At 34.4% G+C, this 21,794-nt stretch overlaps 1 protein-coding gene across 3 annotated transcripts in view; it reads left to right on the top strand.

Annotated features, from left to right (window-relative positions):
* Window positions 1–11,130: 11,130 nt before the first annotated feature.
* LOC110111350 (UBP1-associated protein 2C) overlaps window positions 11,131–21,794 on the top strand; it is a 15,593-nt gene continuing 4,929 nt past the window's right edge. The window contains exons 1-2 of one of the 3 annotated variants that reach the window (XM_028692868.1): window positions 11,131–12,583; window positions 19,500–19,799. In XM_028692868.1, coding sequence (XP_028548701.1) covers window positions 11,248–12,582 — 1,335 coding nt within the window. In that variant the 5' untranslated portion in view covers window positions 11,131–11,247 and the 3' untranslated portion in view covers window position 12,583; window positions 19,500–19,799. Of the gene's footprint in view, window positions 12,584–19,499; window positions 19,800–20,039; window positions 20,347–21,794 lie in introns of those variants that run through there. The other 2 variants (XM_020843175.2, XM_020843176.2) reach the window with 2 other exon arrangements.

Here is a 21,794-nt window from a genome sequence, read left to right as displayed (position 1 = left end):
AGAACACACCAGATTTATAGTGGTTCGGTCAAACCTTGACCTACGTCCACTCCTCGGAGGTACCCTCCGAGTGTTGCACTAAACTCAGTGTCTCTCCTTTAGCCCCCACAGCTAGGCAGAGAAGCCCTTACAAAATCACATCCACCTTCCCTTTTGCGGCGGAGTAGCTGGTTCCTTTGACACCAAAGAGATCTTCTTCTTCCCAAAACTTCTCTCAAGACTAGCCTTTAATCTGATGGTACTAAGTCGCAAGCTTGCCGGAGCAACTGTGTGAAACCCCCTCCACACTCTCTTAAAATCCCCTCTAAGGACCTTATCTCTCTCTCAAACTTCACCCTTTCCTCTCTCCCTTTCAAGCTCTTTCTTCAAGTTTTCTCGAGAAGAAACGAAGCCTCAATGGCTGCCAAAGACACTTTCAAAGTCTTTGATAAAACTTAAATATAAGAGCTCCAAAAATGCTCTTAAATGCACCAAACTGGCATAATCATCTAGGATGATCACCAGATCATCCCGTACAATATGCTTAAAAAGATGGCTTCCAAAAACCCTAAAAACTCAATTTCAGCATCAAATATCATTCAGGATGATCGTAGGATCACCCCGTATGATGCACTTAAAAAGAGGGCTTCCGAAAACCCTTAAAACTCAATTTCATCACCAAAAATTGTCCTAGACGATCACAGGATCGTCCAGTACGATATGTAGAATTTGACATGATAGTCCCAGATTATATTAGGATAGTCCAGGATGATCAGTACAAAATTATATAGATCATCCAGGAAGATATTGTGGATCGTCCGGGATGATTAGAAGAAAAATTATGGTATTTTATCTTGGATGATTTAAGAAAATTAAGAATGTCGACAAACATCATCCTGTACGATACACAGATCATCTAGGATGATTTAATTGCAAAATTTAATCATAATTAATCCCCTAATCATAGGATCAATTTAAACATAATTTGTATTGATCGTCCTAGACGATTAAGATCGTCCAGGATGATTGGAACAAAGATTGAAACTTAAAATCATGCATAAATTAATATTAGTGGCTATTTTCCAATATCATAAAGGATCATCCTAGACGATCCAAAATCATCCAGTATGATTAGTTCAAAACTAAATCTTCTGGATTTGACTAGATCTCACTTCATTGAGTGTGTGTGTTCATGGTCACCAAACAAGCATACTCCCTTATAGGACTTGACTCAAGAAATCAAAATTACATCAATGAATATTATATACCCTTTACAACATAACATTATTCAACCCAATCTTGAGCTATGATTATTTGTTTGATCTTGCATGGTATTCCTGAAATGTTAGTATACACACAAATAAATATAGAATGAAAAATACTAAAAATGTTTGTTATCATCAAAAACATAAAACTCGTGAGCCTGAGACATAATAATCTTCCCTTTTTGATGATGACAAACATTATTAGTGAAGTTACAAATTAAAAGGAAACTCCTAAACTCACCCTCACTAAGATAAAACTTTAAAAATAAGGAAAAATACAACTTTTCTTTTTTTTTTTAATTTTTAAAACAAAATAAGTAAAACAAAATAAATAACTAAAATAAATATAAAAAAATTGCACGTTCTCCCCCTTTGATATTATTAAAAAGAGGAGGGGCACAAACAATCAGAAAAAAAATAACTAAAAAATAACTAAAAAATAAAATGATCCTTAATCTAGTGAAAAAAAAATCAAATATTCTTAAAATGAGAAAATTACCTCTTAATTTTATTCAAAAACATAGTAAGGAATGTATTGACAATGCATAACCTAGAAAAATTAGAAATTCAGAAATTATTAATCCAAGCTCAAGTTCTTTTAAAGGCTCAAAAACTTTTTAATCTAATATCTAAATTAAGGAACAAATTAGAAAAAGAAATACTAATTTTTTCAAAACTCCTTTCATTAAATATATCTAATAAAAGATTAATACAAAAATTGGTGAACCAGGAATCATGAATTTCAAGCTCAAGTATCGAAAATATCAAGGATTTTCTTAAGCTTTAAGATGTATAAGAAATGTAAGCTTACTTTTTATGGGCTAATTTTATGCCTCTTGTCAGTTATTTGGCACACTTTGTGCATCTTTTAATTTTTTATACACTTTGTGTTTCTTTCTCAATTTGGAGTCATTGTGCATCTTTTGATTTGACGTCATTGGTCACTTTTTTTTTCAATCAAAAGTGTCACCTTTTTGAAATTTTAAAAATAAAAGCAAACCCATTCTATTGATAAAATGAACTACTTGATTAAGAAAATTATGAGGTGGATTCAACAACTTGTAAAAGATCCCTATACGATAGACAAAATGTAGGGAGATGAAAAAAGTTCAATTTCAGAATTTAATTTGTAATATGATGAAGATTTTAAATCAAAAGTAGAATAACCTCTTTAAGAAAAGAGGTAGAGAGACAAAATCATGAGTTTCTTTCTTTTAACTGTTTTTAGAGAAGTCAATCACAACTTACATAAGAATTCAAGAAAAAACATGAGGTAGTTTTTTATTTTTAGAAAAAATGATCTTTTTTTTTAAATTGATTATCTAAAGTGTATAAGAAAAAAAAGATGATATGTGTGTGTTGATCAGAGAAAATTTCACAAAAATAAGTACAAAAACTAATTTAAAATTTTAACGTAATAATAAAAATAAAGAAAAAACTAAACCCAAAGAAAAACACTAAAAATAAATAAAAATACAAAAAATAAATAAAAATATAACTAATAAAAAAATATGCATACACAAAAAATAAACAGACAAAAAGGCTTTAAATATCATCTTGCTCCTCGTCTGATAATTCAGAAGCTAGGTCTGCTCAGGAGATTTTTGCTTTTCATTATTTGTCATTTTTACAATTTGCTCAGCTTTACCCTTTTCTTTAACAGAAAGAGTTCTCAAATTATGACATTGATTTTTCATATGTCCAGATTTCCTACATCCAAAAATAATATCAGAATAAATCTTAATATTCTTATCATTTTTACATTTATTTCACTTTTGTTGATGCTTATGCTTCTGCTTTAATAAGCTTTCTAATTTGCTTGTTAACTCATCACTTTCGTCATCTACTAAGCCACTTTTCTTCATATATTTAGCTTTTAGTACTATCGTTTCACCTACATCCAAAAGTCTTTGATCCAAACTTTGCTTATAGGCAATGAGTGAGCCAATCAAATTATCAATAGAATATTCATTCAATTTTTTTATTCATAAATAGCAATAACTTTGGCATCAAACTTATCAAGTAGACAACGTAGAATTTTATTGACTTTTTCAAAGTTTGAAAATTCTTTACCTAAAGCATGCAATGATGTCATAATTTGAATAAACCTAGTATACATGTCTAAGATCATCTCATAAGGTTTCATGCAAAATAGTTCATAATCATGCATTAAAATATTCAACCTAGATTACTTGATTTCACTAGAGCCTTCGTATATAGTATGTAATTTATCCCAAATTTTCTTGTTAGTAGTGCACGTGAAAATAAACATAAAATCTTTAGAATTTAAAGCACGAAAAAAAACAGTTCAATGATTTATCATTTAATTGAGCATTGATTTATTCTTCCCTACTCCATTGATTAAAATAAATATCCATTTTAATTCCATCTATTACATGTGACAGTACATAATAACCAGTTAAAATCATTTGCCATATTCAGTAATCAATTGATAGTAAGAAAGTAGACATGCAAATTTTCTAAAAATCAAAAGTAATATTTTCTAATAAAGGGGGTCTAGTGATTGAATAACCTTTCGTAATATTACAATTATAAAAATTAGCCATGGATAAAAATTAAAAAGGTTTTAAAAACTCATTTTTATGAATCCCGTTCTGATAACACTTAAAAGTTAGTTTGGGATATTAAGCCCTTATGAACTAGCCCAAGGCTAACCAAGATGGGGGGGCTGCATTAGTAATTTAAAAATCTTTTAAGCAAAACATAAACTAAAACCAAACCAAAATTCACCACAAAGAAAATCAAAGTACAGAAATTAAATGCAAAAATAATAAAGAAAAGAACACACCAAATTTATAGTGGTTCGACCAAATCTTGACCTACGTCCACTCCTCGCCCTCCGAGTATTGCACTAAACTCAGTGTCTCTCTTTTAACCCCCATAGCTAGGCAGAGAAGCCCTTATAAAATCACTTCCACCTTCCCCGGTGTGGCTGAGTAGCTGGGTCCTTTAACACCAAAGAGATCTTTTTTCTTCCAAAACTTGCCTTGAATCTGATGGTACTAAGGCATAAGCTTGTCGGAGCAACCGTACAAAATCCCTCTACACTCCCTTGAAACCCCCTCCATGGATCCTCTCCCTCTCTCAAACTCTACCCTTTCCTCTCTCCCTATCAAGCTCTCTCTTCAAGTTTTCTCCAGAAGAAACGAAGCCTCAATGGTCACCAATGACACTTTCAAAGCCTTTGATAAAGCTTAAATATAAGAGCTCCAAAAAGGCTCTTAAATGCACCAAACTAACATAATCATCCAAGACGATCGCCAGATCATCCCATATGATATGCTTAAAAAGAGGGCTTTCGAAAACTCTAAAAACTCAATTTCAACGCCAAATATCGTCTAGGATGATCGCAGGATCGTCCTATATGATGTGCTTAAAAAGAGGGCTTCAAAAAACCCTTAAAACTTAATTTCAGTGCCAAAAATCATCCTGAACGATCGTAGGATCTTCTAGTATGATGTGCAGAATTTGACCTGATAGTCCCGGACGATATTAGGATAGTCCAGGATGATCATTACTCAATTATACTGATCATCCAGGATGATATTATGAATTGTTCAGGACGATTAGAAGAAGAATTATGATATTTTATCTTGGATGATTTAGGAAAATCAAGTATGTCGGCAAACATCTTCCTGTACGATATATAGATCATCTAGAATGATCCGATTGCAAAATTTAACCATGATTAATCCCCTAATCACAGAATCAGTTTAGGCATGATTTGTATTAATCATCCTAGATGATCAAGATCGTCCATGATGATTAGAACAAAAATTAAAACTTAAAATCATGCCTAAGTTAACATTGGCGGCTGTTTTCCAATATTATAAAGGATCTTCCTGGACAATCCAAAATCATCCAGTACAATTAGTTCAAAACTTGATCTTTTGGATTTGACTAGATCTCATTCCCTTGAGTGTGTGTGTGCATGATCACCAAGCAAGCATATTCTCTTACAGGACTTGACTCAAGAAATCAAAATTATATTAATGAATATTACAGACCCTTTACAACATAACATTATTCAACCCAATCTTGAGCTTTGATTCTTTGTTTGATGTTGCATGGTATTCCTGAAATGTTAGTATACACATAAATAAATATAGAATGAAAAATATTATGAGATATAGTTATCATCAAAAACATAAAACTCATGAGCTTGAGTGCCATTTAACTGGGGGAAAATCTAAGGTGGATGTTAAGTTTGACTGCATGGTGAAAGAGAAGGCTAAGTGGAGGCGCAGGTTGGGAGGGAGGGGGGAAAAAGTCCATGGCGAGAGCGGAGGCATGAGGTTGGAGGAGGAGAACTATTGGTGGCTAAAGAAATTATGTTGCATTTTAATAGTTATAGTTAAAATTATACATTAAAATTTTACCTCCAAAAGAAAATAAAATAATAGAAGTAAGAAAAACAAATTACCATAAGCATCCTACAAAAATGGAATGTGAATAAGCTTGGATAGAAAATTTGGAATGTGTGATAGAAAAGTTCCCCTTAAACTTAAGTGAAAAATCTATAAGATAGTGGTTAGGCCTGCAATGCTTTATGGCACAGAATGTTGGCCATTAAAAGGGAAGCATAATATTAAGTAAGGTATTGCAGAGATGAGGATGCTCAGGTGGATGAGTGGCTTTACTCTTAGAGACAAGATACGAAATGAGTAGACACATTAAAAGGTTGGAGTAGCTCAAGTGGAAGATAAAATTAGAGAGAGTTACCTTAAATGGTCTGGTCACATAAAACGGCTGCCCGCCAATGACCCGAGTAGGAAAGTAGATGTGTTAAATTTGACTTATGTTAAGAAAGATAGAGGTTGATCAAAAAAGACTTGGTTAGAAAATATTAGAAATGAACTTTGTTTATTAGATTTAACTGAGAATTAACTTTTAACAAGGCATAAATGAGAAAAAGTATTCATGTAGCCGACCTCACATAGTGGGATAAAGGCTTGGTGTTGTCATTGTAGTTGTTGTCAATAGGCTTGGATAGAAGTAAGTTAATCACATATGCAACACAACAAGATAATAAAAAAAGTAACCAAGTTTAATCAAAAGATAAAAATGTATAAACCAAATCAAATTAGAAACTAATAAGTTGTTGGGTTGAGAATGCACCATTATCAACATTATTCTTATGAAATATGATTGTCAAGAGATCAAGAAAAAGATTGTCAACTTGACTATACTGAATTAAAAATCAACATCTACAAATTTGATGGAGTGTTGACTCTTCCAAAATACTAAATATATATGTTGCAAAGTGTAAAAGAAGTTTCCAACATATAACAACATGGATACCTATCGATTACTACTAGCATAACCAAAATAGCATGAACACATAACAACAACAAGACAACAATTACAATTAATCGTCAAATAAACTCCATATCATAATAACCTCATCATAGCAAAAAAAGTAGCAAGACGAATGAAAAAGTATAGGATACCCAACCAATGAAGACTGGACATTTTTTACATTTTAGAATCAAATTCCAAACTTTAAGTAGCCATACCTCTCTAACCTCCCCTTTCCTTGATTAAAAGTAACAAATATTTTAATATTAAAATTAATGCCTATAAAAGAGGAAGATTTACTTCTAAACAACAAATCATTTCGCTCCCCTCAAATAAATTAAGGGGTTTTTACATCCAAACCACTTTATAACATATATTTTTATGTATTTAACACCCTAAACATTAATATTTCATTTTTACCGCCTCAACACAATTCTATCATCATATATACCACTCCGTCCATACCACCTCTCACAACATTATCCTTGAAATCTCATACTACTGACAATGATATGAATGAGTTGATTAAACAATCGAATGGGAATTTACATGCCGAGATTGTTATTGTATTTCAAGAAGTAGATGTAGATGAACCAATTTCAAATCCTATGGAGGTTGTGAGATCAGACATGGTTGGATGTTCCATTACAAATATGTGTATTAAAGATTTAGAAGTTGGCACACTCTATGATGATGCAATAACTTTCAAACAAGCTATGTGTTCAATAGCCATTAAAAATAACTTTGGTGTTAGAATCAAAGGAAGTGATAAGAAACGTGTTATTGAAATATGTTCTTACCAAGGATGTCAGTGGAGAATTCATGTATCCCTTTATGAAGATACTCAGTCTTTCTAAATAAGGAGAGTTAATGGAGAACATACTTGTCCTGGTGTCAATCGTGCAGGGAATAGACTTGCCACATCTGCATGGGTTGCTAATGAAATTCAGGATCTAGTGAAGAGGCACCAGGACATTCCATCAAATGAAATAAAGAGCAATCTAGAAAAAGAGTATGGTTTATCAGTACCTTACATGAAGCTTTGGAGAGCAAGAGAACAAGCCTGTTATACTGTTTTCGGTTCGGTTGATGATAGCTACAAATGGGTCCCAACATTGAAAGCTGAATTACTTGAAAGAAATCCGGGGTCACATATTACGTACACATATGATAGTTCAGATCAATCATTTCAAAGATTTTATGTTAGTTTTAATGTATGTGTTGAAGGATTTCTCAGTGGTTGTAGACCTCTTATCAGTATGGATGCCTGTCATCTTAAATCAAAGTATTTGGGTGTGCTTTTATCAGCAAATACACTTGACGACAATAATAGTTTATTCAATATAGTTTAGCGTTGCATACAATGGCGCAATAACCGCGCTACCTGGAAAGGCTCAGTTGAGAGTAGTCAATGATGTTGTCCAAATTGGAGTGCCAAGTACATTCAGACCGAGGGGTAGGCCTAAAAAAAAAAGATTAATAAATTTCTTGGAAAAGGACAAGAAATCTCATAAATATGGTAGGTGTGGTCTTTGGGGGCATCATCGGAGCACTTGCAAAAACCCACTCCAAAAAAAGAACAATGAGGCTACATATTCCACACAATATGGCTTCACGAGACTAGAAAAGTTACCATGCAGAAGGAATGTAGCTGACAATGAAGTTGAAGAATATCAATATTCATATCTTGGTGGTTTATAACTGCATCCCCTTAATGGCTTTTTGAATGAAGTTTTGGGTTTTTTGTATTGGTTTTTTGTATGAAAAAGAACTTATAAAACAACAAAGGCAATCATAGGTTACTTTGGGTTTTGTATTGATTTTTTTATTTGAATGAAAAAATTAAATCGAAACTGTAAAATAATAAATATTTTTTGAATGAAGTATTGCATCAGTTACATATCTAATTTTTTCAGGCTCTATTCTTCTCCATACAAGTTCTGATCGGAGAGCAAAAACAACATAGAACTTTTCCATATAAATTATTTTATTAGACATGATTTAATATGCCTAATAAAACAAATTGTGCAGGATATCCTGAAACAATTTCTCTTATAAGCAAGCAATGATATTTATTTCAACTCTATCAATTTTTGTTAGAAGCAAGCAATGATATTTATTTCAACTTGATCAATTTTTGTTAGAAGTAAGCAATGATTTGTTGAAACTAGTCGAGCCAGAAGAAACAACATTCATTTAATTTCAGAAGCTACAACACAGTTCAGAAGATATTCCATTACAAAAATTCAATAATGATACAACACAGTTACACACAACAAATACAACAAAAAAAAACATCCTAATGTTACATTACAATCATTGTTACGCAAAATACATCCTAATGATGATGTCGAGGGCAATAAGAGCAATAAACAGTTTCAATTGAAAGATGACCAAGTCAAGCTTCTTAAAAATCTTGTCGTCTGCAGCTTTCAAATCATAATGTGTGTCATGAGAAGGCTCTTCTAATTCATCTATCCATTTAAAGAAATTGCAATCGTCATTAGTTCGACTATGATGCACCTATAAAATTGTCTGCCTCGATTAGATCCTCGGTAGCTAGTGTACACCACACACTTCAACTGATAATGACAATAAATTTGTGAATGCTGCTGTGTGCTTTACCTAACAGAAGAATTGATTGAACTCATTGGAGACGAAATACAACAAAAAATATGTAGAATTTGTCAAAGTAACCTATGATTGAATTATTAGCTCAAAAGTATCTCAACTCTAAAATTAAAACAACATTTCATAAATAAATACATTACAGGTAAGAAAACTTCGGTATAGGCGGAGCAATCCGAAGAACTTTACCTTTAGCGGTGGTTTAGTTTACATAACTCACGGAGGGGAAGCAAATGTGGAGCAATCCGACCACACGAGGGAAACACCTTCTACTCGCGAGGTAAACCTAGAGCTGTTCAATCTAGGGATCGAAACAGAACAAATGGAGTGTTACCCGTGAAGGGAAGACTCGCGGGATGGGGAAGGGAAGACTTGTGGGATGGGGGATTTCGGTGCGTCCAGTTACATGTCATGAGAATGGGATAACGTCGTAAGCGGGGGGTTGGGACGGAGCGGTATATCTGATAATAGAATTGTGTTGAGGTGGTAAAAATGAAATAATAATGTTTAGGGTGTTAAATATGTAAAATAGAGGTTATAAAGTGGTATGGATGTAAAAACCCCATAAATTAAATCATGATAGAGATGATAAGTAGATGAAGGCTATGAATGATTTTAATGTTGATTTGTTGTGGCCATAAGCTTACAAGATAGTAGGTTGAAGAAGAAAGCATAAACCAATATGTTAAATAATTGTTCATAACCACATAGAGAATGAACATTTCAATCCCACCGACTCTTATAGACTGAGTGATAAGTATTAATTGCTCTTATAACAACTTGAGGGCAAAATGGATGGCTGAGATTGTTGCTGAAGAGAGTCCAGTTATCAAGATAATGAAATAATTTAAGGGTTAAATGGATGACTTTTAGTCATTTAATTACTCTATTTTGTTATAAGTAATTTTAATCATTCTAAATTAATTAAACATGATTCATCACTTTATCATGATAATTAAAAGGATAAAATGATGAATCTTGAAATTCAATCTTAAAATTCTAAATTCCGAAGCTTTTATTAATGTCTATCATACTCCAATTTGTATGAAATTCTAAAATCTAAAACTTTTATTAATGCTTATTATACTCAAATTTGTAAAATTCATCAAGGCTTATATAATCTTAGCTATTGGTATTTTTATTATTTATTATTTAATAATAAATTAAAATTGAGTTAAAAATTAATATTATGTGTCTTTTCATGAAGTAGAAAAAAATAGGAGCAAGAAGCGACCCTAATTCTAATTATTTCAAGTTCTAGTAAGAATATGACTTCAATCGAAGCCTACATGAAAAAAAAAGCAACAACGATGCCAACATGTATTGGTGTCAATTTATATTGGTGGATTAAGTTTAGGCCTGATTTGAAATTGGCTTAACTCAAAAGCTTTATTTGAATCCAACTTACTTATTTTATGGATCATAATATTTGATTCAAATCCAACTTGATTTGAGTAAGACGTAGATCTTAAAATTTCTTTAATCAACATAATTTATGTAAATCAAATATGATCCGTTTAACTCAAATTATCTTGTTTAAAAAGAACTTGATCATTTAAATATAAACCTAAATGATAATAAAGCAAATATTGAACTTTTGGGTCAACAAAAATTTGACCCAAAAATTAATTAGATAAAATTTTTTTACTGAACCAAACAATTTTTGACCAATCTAAAGCTAAGTTTTTAAAATCAAATTAATGCTTCCATTGTGATAGCTTTATTATTATTTTAATTTTAAATAACAAACATAATTTTTTTTATTTGATTATTATTATTTTTTTAAATATTAAAATTTTATTTTTTATATATTTTCTCTAACAGATATAAACTATCTTAAGAAAAACTATAACCACCAAACGTACTTTCAATTGAATTATTAAATGACCCCTCACGGTATGTATCGGGGCTTGTATCGGGGCTTTGCTCGCCCTAAAGATTTTCCGTCCACTATAAATGTGGGCATCAAGTTCTCGCTTCTCAGGCCAGCACTCATTTCCGCCGCGCTTACCTTTAGCCTAGGGTTGTGGTTTTCCACTTCCCATCGTCGACGCGCATGGATCTTTCCTCGAAGAAGCGCAAGGCGGACGATAATGTTGCCCCTCCCCTATCTCCTTCGGCTAAACTAACGATTGACGACGCTCGCAAAATTATCGAGTCCTTTACACAGGAGCAGCTTGTCGACATCGTCGCCGAGGCCATGTGCCGAGACTCCGGCGTTCTTGAAGCCGTGCGCGTCATCGCGAACTTCGACCTTGTCCAACGCAAGCTTTTCATCCGCGGCTTAGGATGGGAGACCACCACCGAAAAGCTCCGCTCAATCTTCTCCCAGTACGGAGAACTCGAGGAGGCCGTGGTAATCGCAGACAAAGTCACCGGAAAGAGCAAGGGTTACGGGTTCATCACCTTCCGCAACATCGATAGTGCCCTTCTTTCCTTAAAGGAGCCCAGCAAGAAGATCGATGGCCGAATGACAGTCACCCAGCTGGCTGCTAGTGGAGCCACCGGATCCACAGTCCCAGCTTTCCACGCTGCTGATGCTTCGCAGCGGAAGATTTTTGTTGGTAATGTCCCTGCTGATATGCTCTCTGACCGCCTCCTTGCTCTCTTCAGCTCCTATGGAGAGATAGAGGAGGGTCCGCTGGGACTTGATAAAGTGACCGGCAAGTTCAGGGGATACGCCTTGTTCGTCTATAAAACCGTGGAAGCGGCTCAGGCGGCTCTTGTTGAACCAGTAAAGAGTATTGACGGGAACACTTTGCAGTGCAAGCTGGCCATTGAAGGGAAGAAGGGGAGACCTGGGACAGCTGTTACAGCTGCTGGAGTGCAGGGCCATTTGTTAGCAGGCACTGGTTCTAATGGCCATGGTGATGGGCTGAGAATGGGCTCTAAGTCCTCATTGCCTGGATCCATTTCAAGCCAGTTCGGTGGTCCTGTTGGTGGGTTCTCGTCATATGGTGGCTTCTCTGGAAATGGTGTGCTCCCTGGGGTTGCTGCAGGTTTTGGCCAGCATCACCATCTCAACTCCACTACACAGCCATCAGTTGGTTTTGGAAATGCAGGTTTGCCATCTGTGGGTAGTCAGACGCCATCTTCGTTGGGTGGTTCTGGAGCTGGGGGCTATGGAGGAGGTGGTCTTAGTGGTGGCCCATATGGTTCCTCGGGTCAATACTCAGGTTCTGGTGGCTATGGAGGTTTTGGCATGGGTTCTTCTCTGTACCGGATGTTGCCAGCAGGGTCTGCTGGTATCCCTGCAAGTGGTTATCCTGAGAGTGGACCATACACTTCTTCCATGTACCAAGGTCAGCACCACCAGCCTGCAGGATCATCTCCTGGACCTAGGGTTCCACCTGGTGGTGGCATGTATCAGAACATTCCCCATTATTTCTAAGGTAATTGGTTTATTATTCATAATCTATCATGGGATTGCATGGTTTAAATGATTTTTGCTGCTTGTTTTGTTGCTTTTGGAATATCTTGTAGATGGCTGCAATATTAGATTGAATTTGCTTTGTTTTGAATTGAGTGTTAAATTTATGTCTCCATGAGTGTTTATATTTTTTATGCATATCCACCATGCCAGAGTTTATCATTAAAGTGAAAATCGTTTAGCCAACTGTAGTACTAGATTAATTTCTTTGCATGTTTTGTTGATGGGTGTTTTGTCATTCAATATTTTATTTCTTAATTTTATTATTACATATTCATTGCTGTTTTGGCATATGGTTGATGGTGTTATTTGTGGTTTGCATTGCCCATCAATCAAATGTTAACAGTTTGCTTTTAACTGCCTTCTGGTTAAAGAAATTGAGGTGAACATTGCATTTGTAATCGTTTCATACTTATTTGATTCCTTAGAATAACATGAGTGGTAGATGCATTTAACCATTTTCTTTCTAGGTTTACTAAATTTTTGGAATGCTTTGGATGATGCTGCATTTTCACATTTCAATTCATGACTTGGTGGGTGCCCAGCTTCTATCTGTCTTTAGTTTTTGGATGATCTTCTGGGATGTCATTTGCTTTGTTATGAATTGCGGCATTCATGGCTCATTTCTTGCTGTATCAATCCAAGTAACTCTAAATGTGATGGAACTGTCAAACATTAAAATTCAACTGAATTTGTGCTGATGTTTTCTTTATAAATGTGATATGCAATAAGTTGGCTAGGTTTGATTTTGAGAGCCATAATAGCTAGCTTGATTTTGAGTTAAAACATTTAATTATGATGTTCTAATATTTGAAATTAAGTTGTGCTTTGAAGATGCATGCAATGGATTTTCTTAGATATTATTTTTTCATGTTTTTTATTCTTCTTGATGCTCACATTGTTGGCCATGAGCACATGATTGAGTACTAGCTGGTTTGTTTTTATTTATTCTTCCTTTCTTTTTCACGCTCCCCCACCCCTCACCCTTTTAATGTTTAATTAATAGTTTTACGTGATATATATTGTGATTTTTTATTTACCTGATAAACCTTCAATGTTTATTTATTTTACTAAGAAATCAAAAGTATAATTTCGGCTGTCTTGTCAACCAATCAATAATGCCAGTTGCAATATCTTTGCATTTCTTTCCAAAATTGTATGCCCCTGGTGTGTTGAAAGTATCTACATGGTTTCTTTGTTGGATTATTTAAATATCACACATAGGCTATTTTCATGGTCTTATACATGTTATATCAATATTTTGGCACTATTACTTTCATACCTTGAGAAGTTTCTTTTTTGGGGGTCTATTATAGAAGTCTTATAATTCACTAAACGTATATATGCTTGCATATGTCATTTTCTTCTGGCCTATTTGGTCGTTTTAATTTATATCCCTTAATGTGTGTTAAATTGAGGTTAAACAATGGCTGATATGTTATGAAAATTAAGTAGTTATTGAAAGATGTTGCCTTTGCTCTCTATTCATTTCATTTTTGTGCTTTGTTATTTTATACTTGGATATTGTTTTGGAGTTTCACTATGACATGGTGCTGCTTGATAATTATTGCAATATCTGTTTCTCAGTTGTATTATTTCATTATTTGGAATATTTTTTTCACACCTTTCAAAGTGATTGAGTATTAGGAGGAATTGAATTGCAGCATTTAGTTTGATGATGTAGAGATAACCCTAGAAACGTATATCAATGTTTTGAGAATTTATGCAGAAACATTTTTTTGATTTTTTCTAGCTTATATGTCTTTGTTTCCACTTCTAAAATTCAGAATGGGGACAAAGATCAAATTTTAAACAAGCTGTGGCTCTTAATAATATGTTTTGGAGCTTTTCTGGTTGAAATGGTTACACGTTGAGTGTGTGGTATATGATTGGTTTCATTCACTGTGATATAATGTATTTATCAGAATTAATGAAATTAGTTGGCCATTCTAGCGAAAAATGAGGTGGAATGGTGTTCATGCGGGCATATTTTCTCAGAAGTATTTTTAAGTGAAATTTACTTGGTGACTTTTTACATAAATTTCATGCAATGAGTGTTCAGAATATCCAAAATTCCAAATATGGCCTTCTGATTTATCTTTAGTTTTATTTGATTTCTCATTTCAATATACTACTTTTCTTGCAATGAGCAATTACTCTAATGTTCAGAACATCCAAAATACCAAATATGGCCTTCTGATTTATCTTTAGTTTTATTTGATTTCTCATTTCAAAGTGCTACTTTTTTTTGGCATGGAGCTATTACTTTAATGCGCAGAATGTGTTTTGCCACATTTGCTTTATATATTAGGAACCTAATTAATAATTTCTTGCCATTGTAAATGAACTATTGAGGGAGAGTCCCTTGCATCTGTATTGTGCACTTCTTCATTAACAAATTGCTTTATTATGAGCTGTCCAATGAAAAACTATTATATTTTGTTAGCTTTAATTTGAAATACTTTTTTTCATTTTAGTAAAATTAGAAAAAAAATTCTTTTGTAATTTAGTTTCTTTAATATTATTCTTTTGTCAATGTTCTAAAGGATTATTTAGCTTTGTTTGATCTAGCATTGTATGGTCATAGTTTGAATGATTAGTAGGTATGTACCACATCGCAAGCTATTAAGTACTAGCACTAAGAATGTTTGATTTATTATTATTTTTTTGGCTGATTCTCTTGTAGTCTTGTTAGGACTTGTTTGCTAGTTTGTAGAGTTAGGATTACTGTATTTTCAACTTCAAATGTTGCTGTCTGTTGTCAGCTATAGTAGTGGTGATTCTCATGAGTCTACTTTCTGATTACAATATTAGTCTTCCACTTCAACTGTATTTTGGAAGAAACTCAGCTTTCAAATGAAGCTCTGCTTGATATTTATGCATTGACCCTAATTTTGTGGTTCTATGATTGTTGGTATTGTTTATGGGTTGGTCTAAAGCTGAGATGAATAAATCTTGAAGTGGATGCAACATTCTATTGTTTTGCCGGGGGGGTGGGGGTGGACTTGTTTGGAAAAGTGATAGATCTCAGTAGAGAATGGAGGAAAGTAGGGGGAGCTGCACAATTCAAGAAATTGAAGTTTGCTTGGGACTCCAAGCAAAAATTGGAGGAAGAAGAAGATAAAAGGGAGGTAATTTTGGTAGTATTTTTTTCTTATCTTCTTTTATACTCAAACTATTATATGTTTCTTTTCTTCTCATTATTGTTTCTTAGCCATAATGAAAGTATGACAAGTGTCCAGCAATATAACTTCCTATCCATTTTAATCATTTCATTTTATTTGTGTTCAGCCCCACCTGTACCCTTATCATTTCTCCACATTCAACCTACTCAGTAATTGAGGCGTTTTTCTTTCTTGTTTGCCAATTTCTTACTGTTTTGCTTCCTCACTTTTGCTGCTCGTACTTACCTTGGTTGTTACAGTCGGAATAGTTTCCCCTTCCCCATTAACTAGACCTTATCCTCAATGTTGAGTATAGGAAAATTTGCTAGGAATTCATCTTTTTCTAGCCACATTGAGTCATCCTGTTACAGACCTTCCCATTGGACTAGATTCTAGATCTCAATATTGCCACCTTTGGCATTGTAGTGTGTGTTGAGTATTTATATTGAATGGACAAAAGGGTTATTGACCATTTATTGTTGTGGAAGTTGGCTGAGCGAAGTGTTGTTCCAATAGTATACTTTGAGCCAAGATACTTGGAATGTAGGATGGATCTGTAAGGTAGCAGGCCATTAAGCCAACTCATTCCAACACAACTTGTAAGGACCATAGAAGCATTGTCAGTGGTTTAAATCATTTGCAAACTGGGGATTTTCTGTATGGTTGTAGTTTGTCAAGGGCCAAATCATTGATATTAAATTTGATGGTGCGCTAATGTTTATCCTCTTGATGCTTCATCCTAGGAGGTTATTCTTGAGGTTTCACAATGCCGCTTCCTGACTAAAAAATATCTTTTCCATTCTGTCAGTTGTTGAATCACGGCTTATATATGTGTGAATTGGGAGTGGAAATGTTTCGTAATTGAGTGAGTTATTTGGACTTAGTCATTTCTATTTTGCACTATATTGTATTTCTTGTGGACTTGCCCATCCTGTTGAATAAAGTCAGCGAAGCTTTCAGCACCATGGGAGATCTAGTGCTGTAATTGAGTGAGTTATTTTGAGTTGCTCTAAGAGAGATGGCATTGGAGTTTTCATTAGCACTAGTACTGGTGAATTAGTCAACTTTTTGTGATCTCCATGAATTATGTAAAGAGCCTCAACCATCTTATTATTGGCCCTTGGTTTACATTGAATTTGGAAATCATGTCCGTGCAGCTTGATGATGAAGTGTTGCCATTCTGGAGTGGGCATTGGGGTTTTCATTAACACTAGTACTGGTGACTTGGACAACTTTTTGTGATCTCCATGCATTATGTAAAGAGCCTAGACCATCTTATTATTGGCCCTTGGGTTACATTCAATTCGGAAATCATGTCCGTGCAGCTTGATGATGAAGTGTTGCCATTCTGGCATGTTTCTTTTATCTGTCCCATGAGTTTGCAGAGGCTTCTTTGATTTGTCTAAATAATAAATCTGCACCTAAAAGTTTTCACATCTATTTGGCAAGAACAACCATAACAAAAACATTTCTCAAATGTAGGTGAGATTTTATTGCATTTTTTGGATTGAGCCTTCTTTATTGTAGTAAGCAGTTGGCCTACCCTCCTAGAGTTTAGCGTCAATGCTGATACTCAAGGCATTAGCATAGATTATAAATTACTTGTTGAAGTCTGATAAGGCCAAGATTGGTGCTGTTTTTAATGTACATTTTAATGAGTAAATGTCTTAGCGATAGTGTTCTAGCAGATGACATTCTTTTGATTAAGTGATGTTGGCGATTTCAAGATGGTTGCAAATGCTTGATGAATTATTTATAATAACCTAACAATCTGAAAAGGCCTAATAGGCGTTTTCGTGTTGTTGGGGAGTCAGCTAGTCGTGTAATTGAGGCAAGTTAGCTTGTGAGCTAGCGAGAACTTGATTTGATAAATTAACTGTGAGCTAAGCTCATTGTGTTAATGAGCCAAAGTTGAGTTAGTCCCTACTCTACCCATTTGTTTGGCAGGCTTATTTAAGAAGTGTTGGGTGACATACAATTAGAATATATTAGAATTTAAGAGTTTAAGTATAAAATTGTGAAAAATATTTAAAAATTATGTCACTTTCATATATAAAGTGATTATTTATTAATTATCTTCTAATTTTTTAATAGAACATGATGGAGGAAAAAGATTCATGTAGCCTATCCCATTTAGTGGGATGAAAGTTTGTTGTTGTTTTATTATCTAATTTCTCATTTTTTATATTTTTATTGTTGTAAATGCTTCAATTGGAATCAATTTTCTTTTATAATCAATGAGCTACTTGTAACTCATAAAATTGAGCAATTTAAGATCAAAATTAATCAAGTGCATGCTTAAGCTAGGCGTGACTTGAGCTTGACATGACTCTTTTACACCCCTAGCTTTGACCAAGTTTGTATTGTCAATTGATTCACCGTTGGGCATCACACTTATTGAGTTGACAAAATGCTGGAGGAACTCTACGGTGTGTTGGCTGAAGCACTTTGAACATTTGAGATGGAACACTTGGCTTTGAAGATAAGTTGGAACAATATGTAGATGTATGGCATGTGCATTTATGATTTTGCTATGCACTATGATGTCATTAAAAAAAACTCGGTTGAATTTTTGTAAAAATGGTTGGTGTATTTTGTTCATAATATTTTGAAAGGTTAAGGATGCATTTATTAAGCTAAAGAGCATTAGCAGGAATTCATAGTGGCCTTGGTGTGTTCAGAATCTTATTTTTGGAATGTTTTGAGCTATTCTCACTTGATGGTAGTTCGGGTTGGAGATCCAATTTAGATAATATGGTTGTGCCTTGCAATTCATCTATCATTTCATCAATTGTTGTAGTGACACATTAATTTTTTATGGTTTCTTGGTTGAGTGTGTAGTAGTCGATATAAAAGTGCCAATTTCCAAGTATTACCCTTCTTTTTAAGGAGCAGGAAAGTGGAGGTGAAAGGACTTGTACTTAGGCAGTTAGCCTGGTGGTGAGTTTGTCTGCAATATACTATTTGATGACGCTTTTTTGAAAATGAGGATAGTGATATGGGTGAATGTTGATTGGGGTGATACTCGATTTTGATATGATTTGATTTGATGATCCTTTGGCTGGCTCGGCATAAGAGTTGATGGTGGATTGAATATAGTAGTAAATTTAAGAGAGGGCTTTGTCCGCCATGGTTTATGTAGTGTAGGAGAATCAATAAGAGCATTGATTGATAGAGCAAAATAGGGAATAGAGGAAAGCAGGGGGGAGATAGACAATTCAAACCGTTTGAATTTTCTTGGGAGTAAGGCTTCATTTAAGACAGTTTTCTTACTGCTTTCTAAAGCAACTTTCCTATAGAAAAATTTATAATTTAAAAAAATTTTATACTAAAAAGCTGTTTTAAAAAATAGTAAGGAAGTTGTCCCAAACAATGCCTAAGAAAAAGTGCGAAGAAGAAGAAGATGTATGTGAGGTTATTTTGGTAATATTTTTGTTAAATACTTTCTACTATACTTGACTATTAAATATAGTATATTCCTCTCATTGCTTTTTGCCAGCTGTAATGAAAGGATGACAAGTATCCTGCTATATAACTGCTTACCCATTTTGCTCATTTCACTTTATTCGCTTTTTTAAGATGGTTTTGTGACCACAAAAGATTTAGCCTTCTCTGTGAATGGAAACGTATTCTATTGTAGGTTTTGTTTGCTTTGCTGTTTCAACTCTTCATATCAATTGTTTTGCATCTCAAAGTTGCCTTTGTTCCAACAAGATATACGTGCAATGGAAAGTGGCAAATGCACCAGTAAATAGATTGAGTGGATGGCATCTAATGTGAGGTATTCAGGATGGAAAATGGGTAGACCACGAGTATCATGGGCAGAAGTTGTGTAAAACGACTTGCATTGACTAGAGAGTGAAAACAATATGCAGCTTTTAGCAAAGGAAGGTGCAGAGGGGTTTTTAAAGTCAATCATAAATATTTTAGAGAAGTCTAACAGTGTTGATTATGATGATATTTGTTGGCACTTTAGCTGAAGAGACATTTTTAAATATATTCTACCTTCAATCATATTTAGTGCACCAGTTATTTCTTTTCACGTGTTATCTTCAAATTATATTTGGTTTTTTGGTGTTTTACCGACATTATTTTCTATCAATTTTAGAGTTCTTGTAATCAACTTGGTTCTGTACTTGTTATGTGATTTTATACTTCCGTTTGTCCATTGTGCAATAAATTTTATATTTGTGGCTTCTCATTGCTCTCAAAACATTAATGGATGAATTGAGTTATGATGGGTGTGTTATTCAGGTTTCTGTCAACTCTTGGGAGCAAATACATTGAATGGTTGTGCTGCTTTGATGATGTTTGCAAAACTATTGTGGGTGCTTCTGCTTCTCCGATCTGCAGTGCAGTTTATTCTGGTTATTTAGAGTCACTAGAAATAGCATATTATATTGGCAATGGATCAACTTTATTATGTGGATGCTATTCTAATTTCATTAGCACTTGACTTTCCTAGATATATAAACGTTATGTTTTCTTGATTCTGAATAATAATTACTACATGCATGATTCGAATGCTTAATATTTTTCCGTTGAGGAGAAGTTTGTTTTATGTTTGTTTGTTGTTAATGTGTGTTTATATTCATTTAAATCTGTGCTTTGCTCATTATATGATCTTGCTTCCCACCTGTTAAGAGGTTATGTATCTGGCTGTTTATATATCTCATCTGGTATTGAGCTTAGAGTTTGCTTGGAAATGGCTGTCATTTGCTCTTTTGCTTTCAACAGTTGCCTTATACGGTTGATTAGTTTGAAAATCTTCTCAATTTGTCATTTCTTGCTTTAATTTGATTTCAAATGAAACATATCAATTACAAAGTTTGTCGCACTATTGTCTTAAGTTTGTTTTCAATATCAAGCAAGGCCGTGGTGATAAATCTCTAGTGTGATGTATACTGGAAGGCATTTCTTTTTCAATGAAGATTCATAAAGACTACTCTAAATATGCTGGATAAGCCCAGTGATGATAATGATATTGGTCATTATAATCAAATTCCCTTCTGCCTTATGTATGGGGTTGGCTTTCTAAAATCTCGTTCTGCATTGATTGTTGCAAAGCATTTCTTTTTCAATTTGGTTGTTTCTTCAGAGAGATTTTTTATTTGATACGACTTTGTCCACATGTTTATTTTTATCGTTATTCATTGCTGTTGTGCGCTCAAAGGCCATTTTTTTTTAAATGTTATTGTGATAGGAAATACTTGATTTCAAGTATTTCCTAACCACTTTAGTAGCAATAATCAATGACAACCGGCTGTCCACAGCAGAAATCAGCCCCAAAACAGTGGAAAAATAGCAAATCGGAGAGAAAACAGTGGAGAAAATACTTGTATTTTACTAATAGATGCAACAAAATAGAAAAGATACAATTGATCCTCAATTCGAGAGGAGGATCGATCTCTCCCAAATCTCTAGACGCCGCTAGAGCCCAAAGAAAACCTAAATCTAAGAGATTTCAAATTTCAGTCAAATTCAAGATACTCAAACCCTAGGAAAATCAACTATTTAATGCATACAAATTAAAAGGAATTCCCTAAACAATCCCTACATTCAAATTTCCCTCCTAACTCCCCAAAATTTCTTTCCTATTTGGCTTCCGCACACCGTGCGGCTCGCTCGGCATCCCAGCGGTCGGAAGTTTTTCCGCCCTGTTCGTGTCTGAGCCAGTCCCACCTGGACCGGCTGGACCGGTCCACTGGACCGATCTAATAATACTCCCCTCCCAAAAATCCACCTTGTCCTCAAGGTGGAGATATGCGCGTGTTCCGGTGGAGGTGGCCATCCTTGATGTGACTGAAAATCCTTACTGTATTGCGGAACCAAGGGCTGCATGGAATGAGAAACATCCCCTCCCTCCTCCAAACTGATCGCATCCAACCTGTGTAGTCCCACCACATAATCTTCCCCCACCTCTTGTATGTTCCTAACCATGGTCTTAAGTGATGTGATGGCTTTGGATAGCCCTGCATCTCCCCTTATGACCACCCTTCTCCCATCCAC

This window comes from Dendrobium catenatum, unplaced genomic scaffold, assembly GCF_001605985.2.
Source record: "Dendrobium catenatum unplaced genomic scaffold, ASM160598v2 fragScaff_scaffold_176, whole genome shotgun sequence".
In the NCBI taxonomy this organism is placed as follows: Eukaryota; Viridiplantae; Streptophyta; class Magnoliopsida; order Asparagales; family Orchidaceae; genus Dendrobium; species Dendrobium catenatum.
This window is presented reverse-complemented; position numbering and strand designations above follow the sequence as displayed.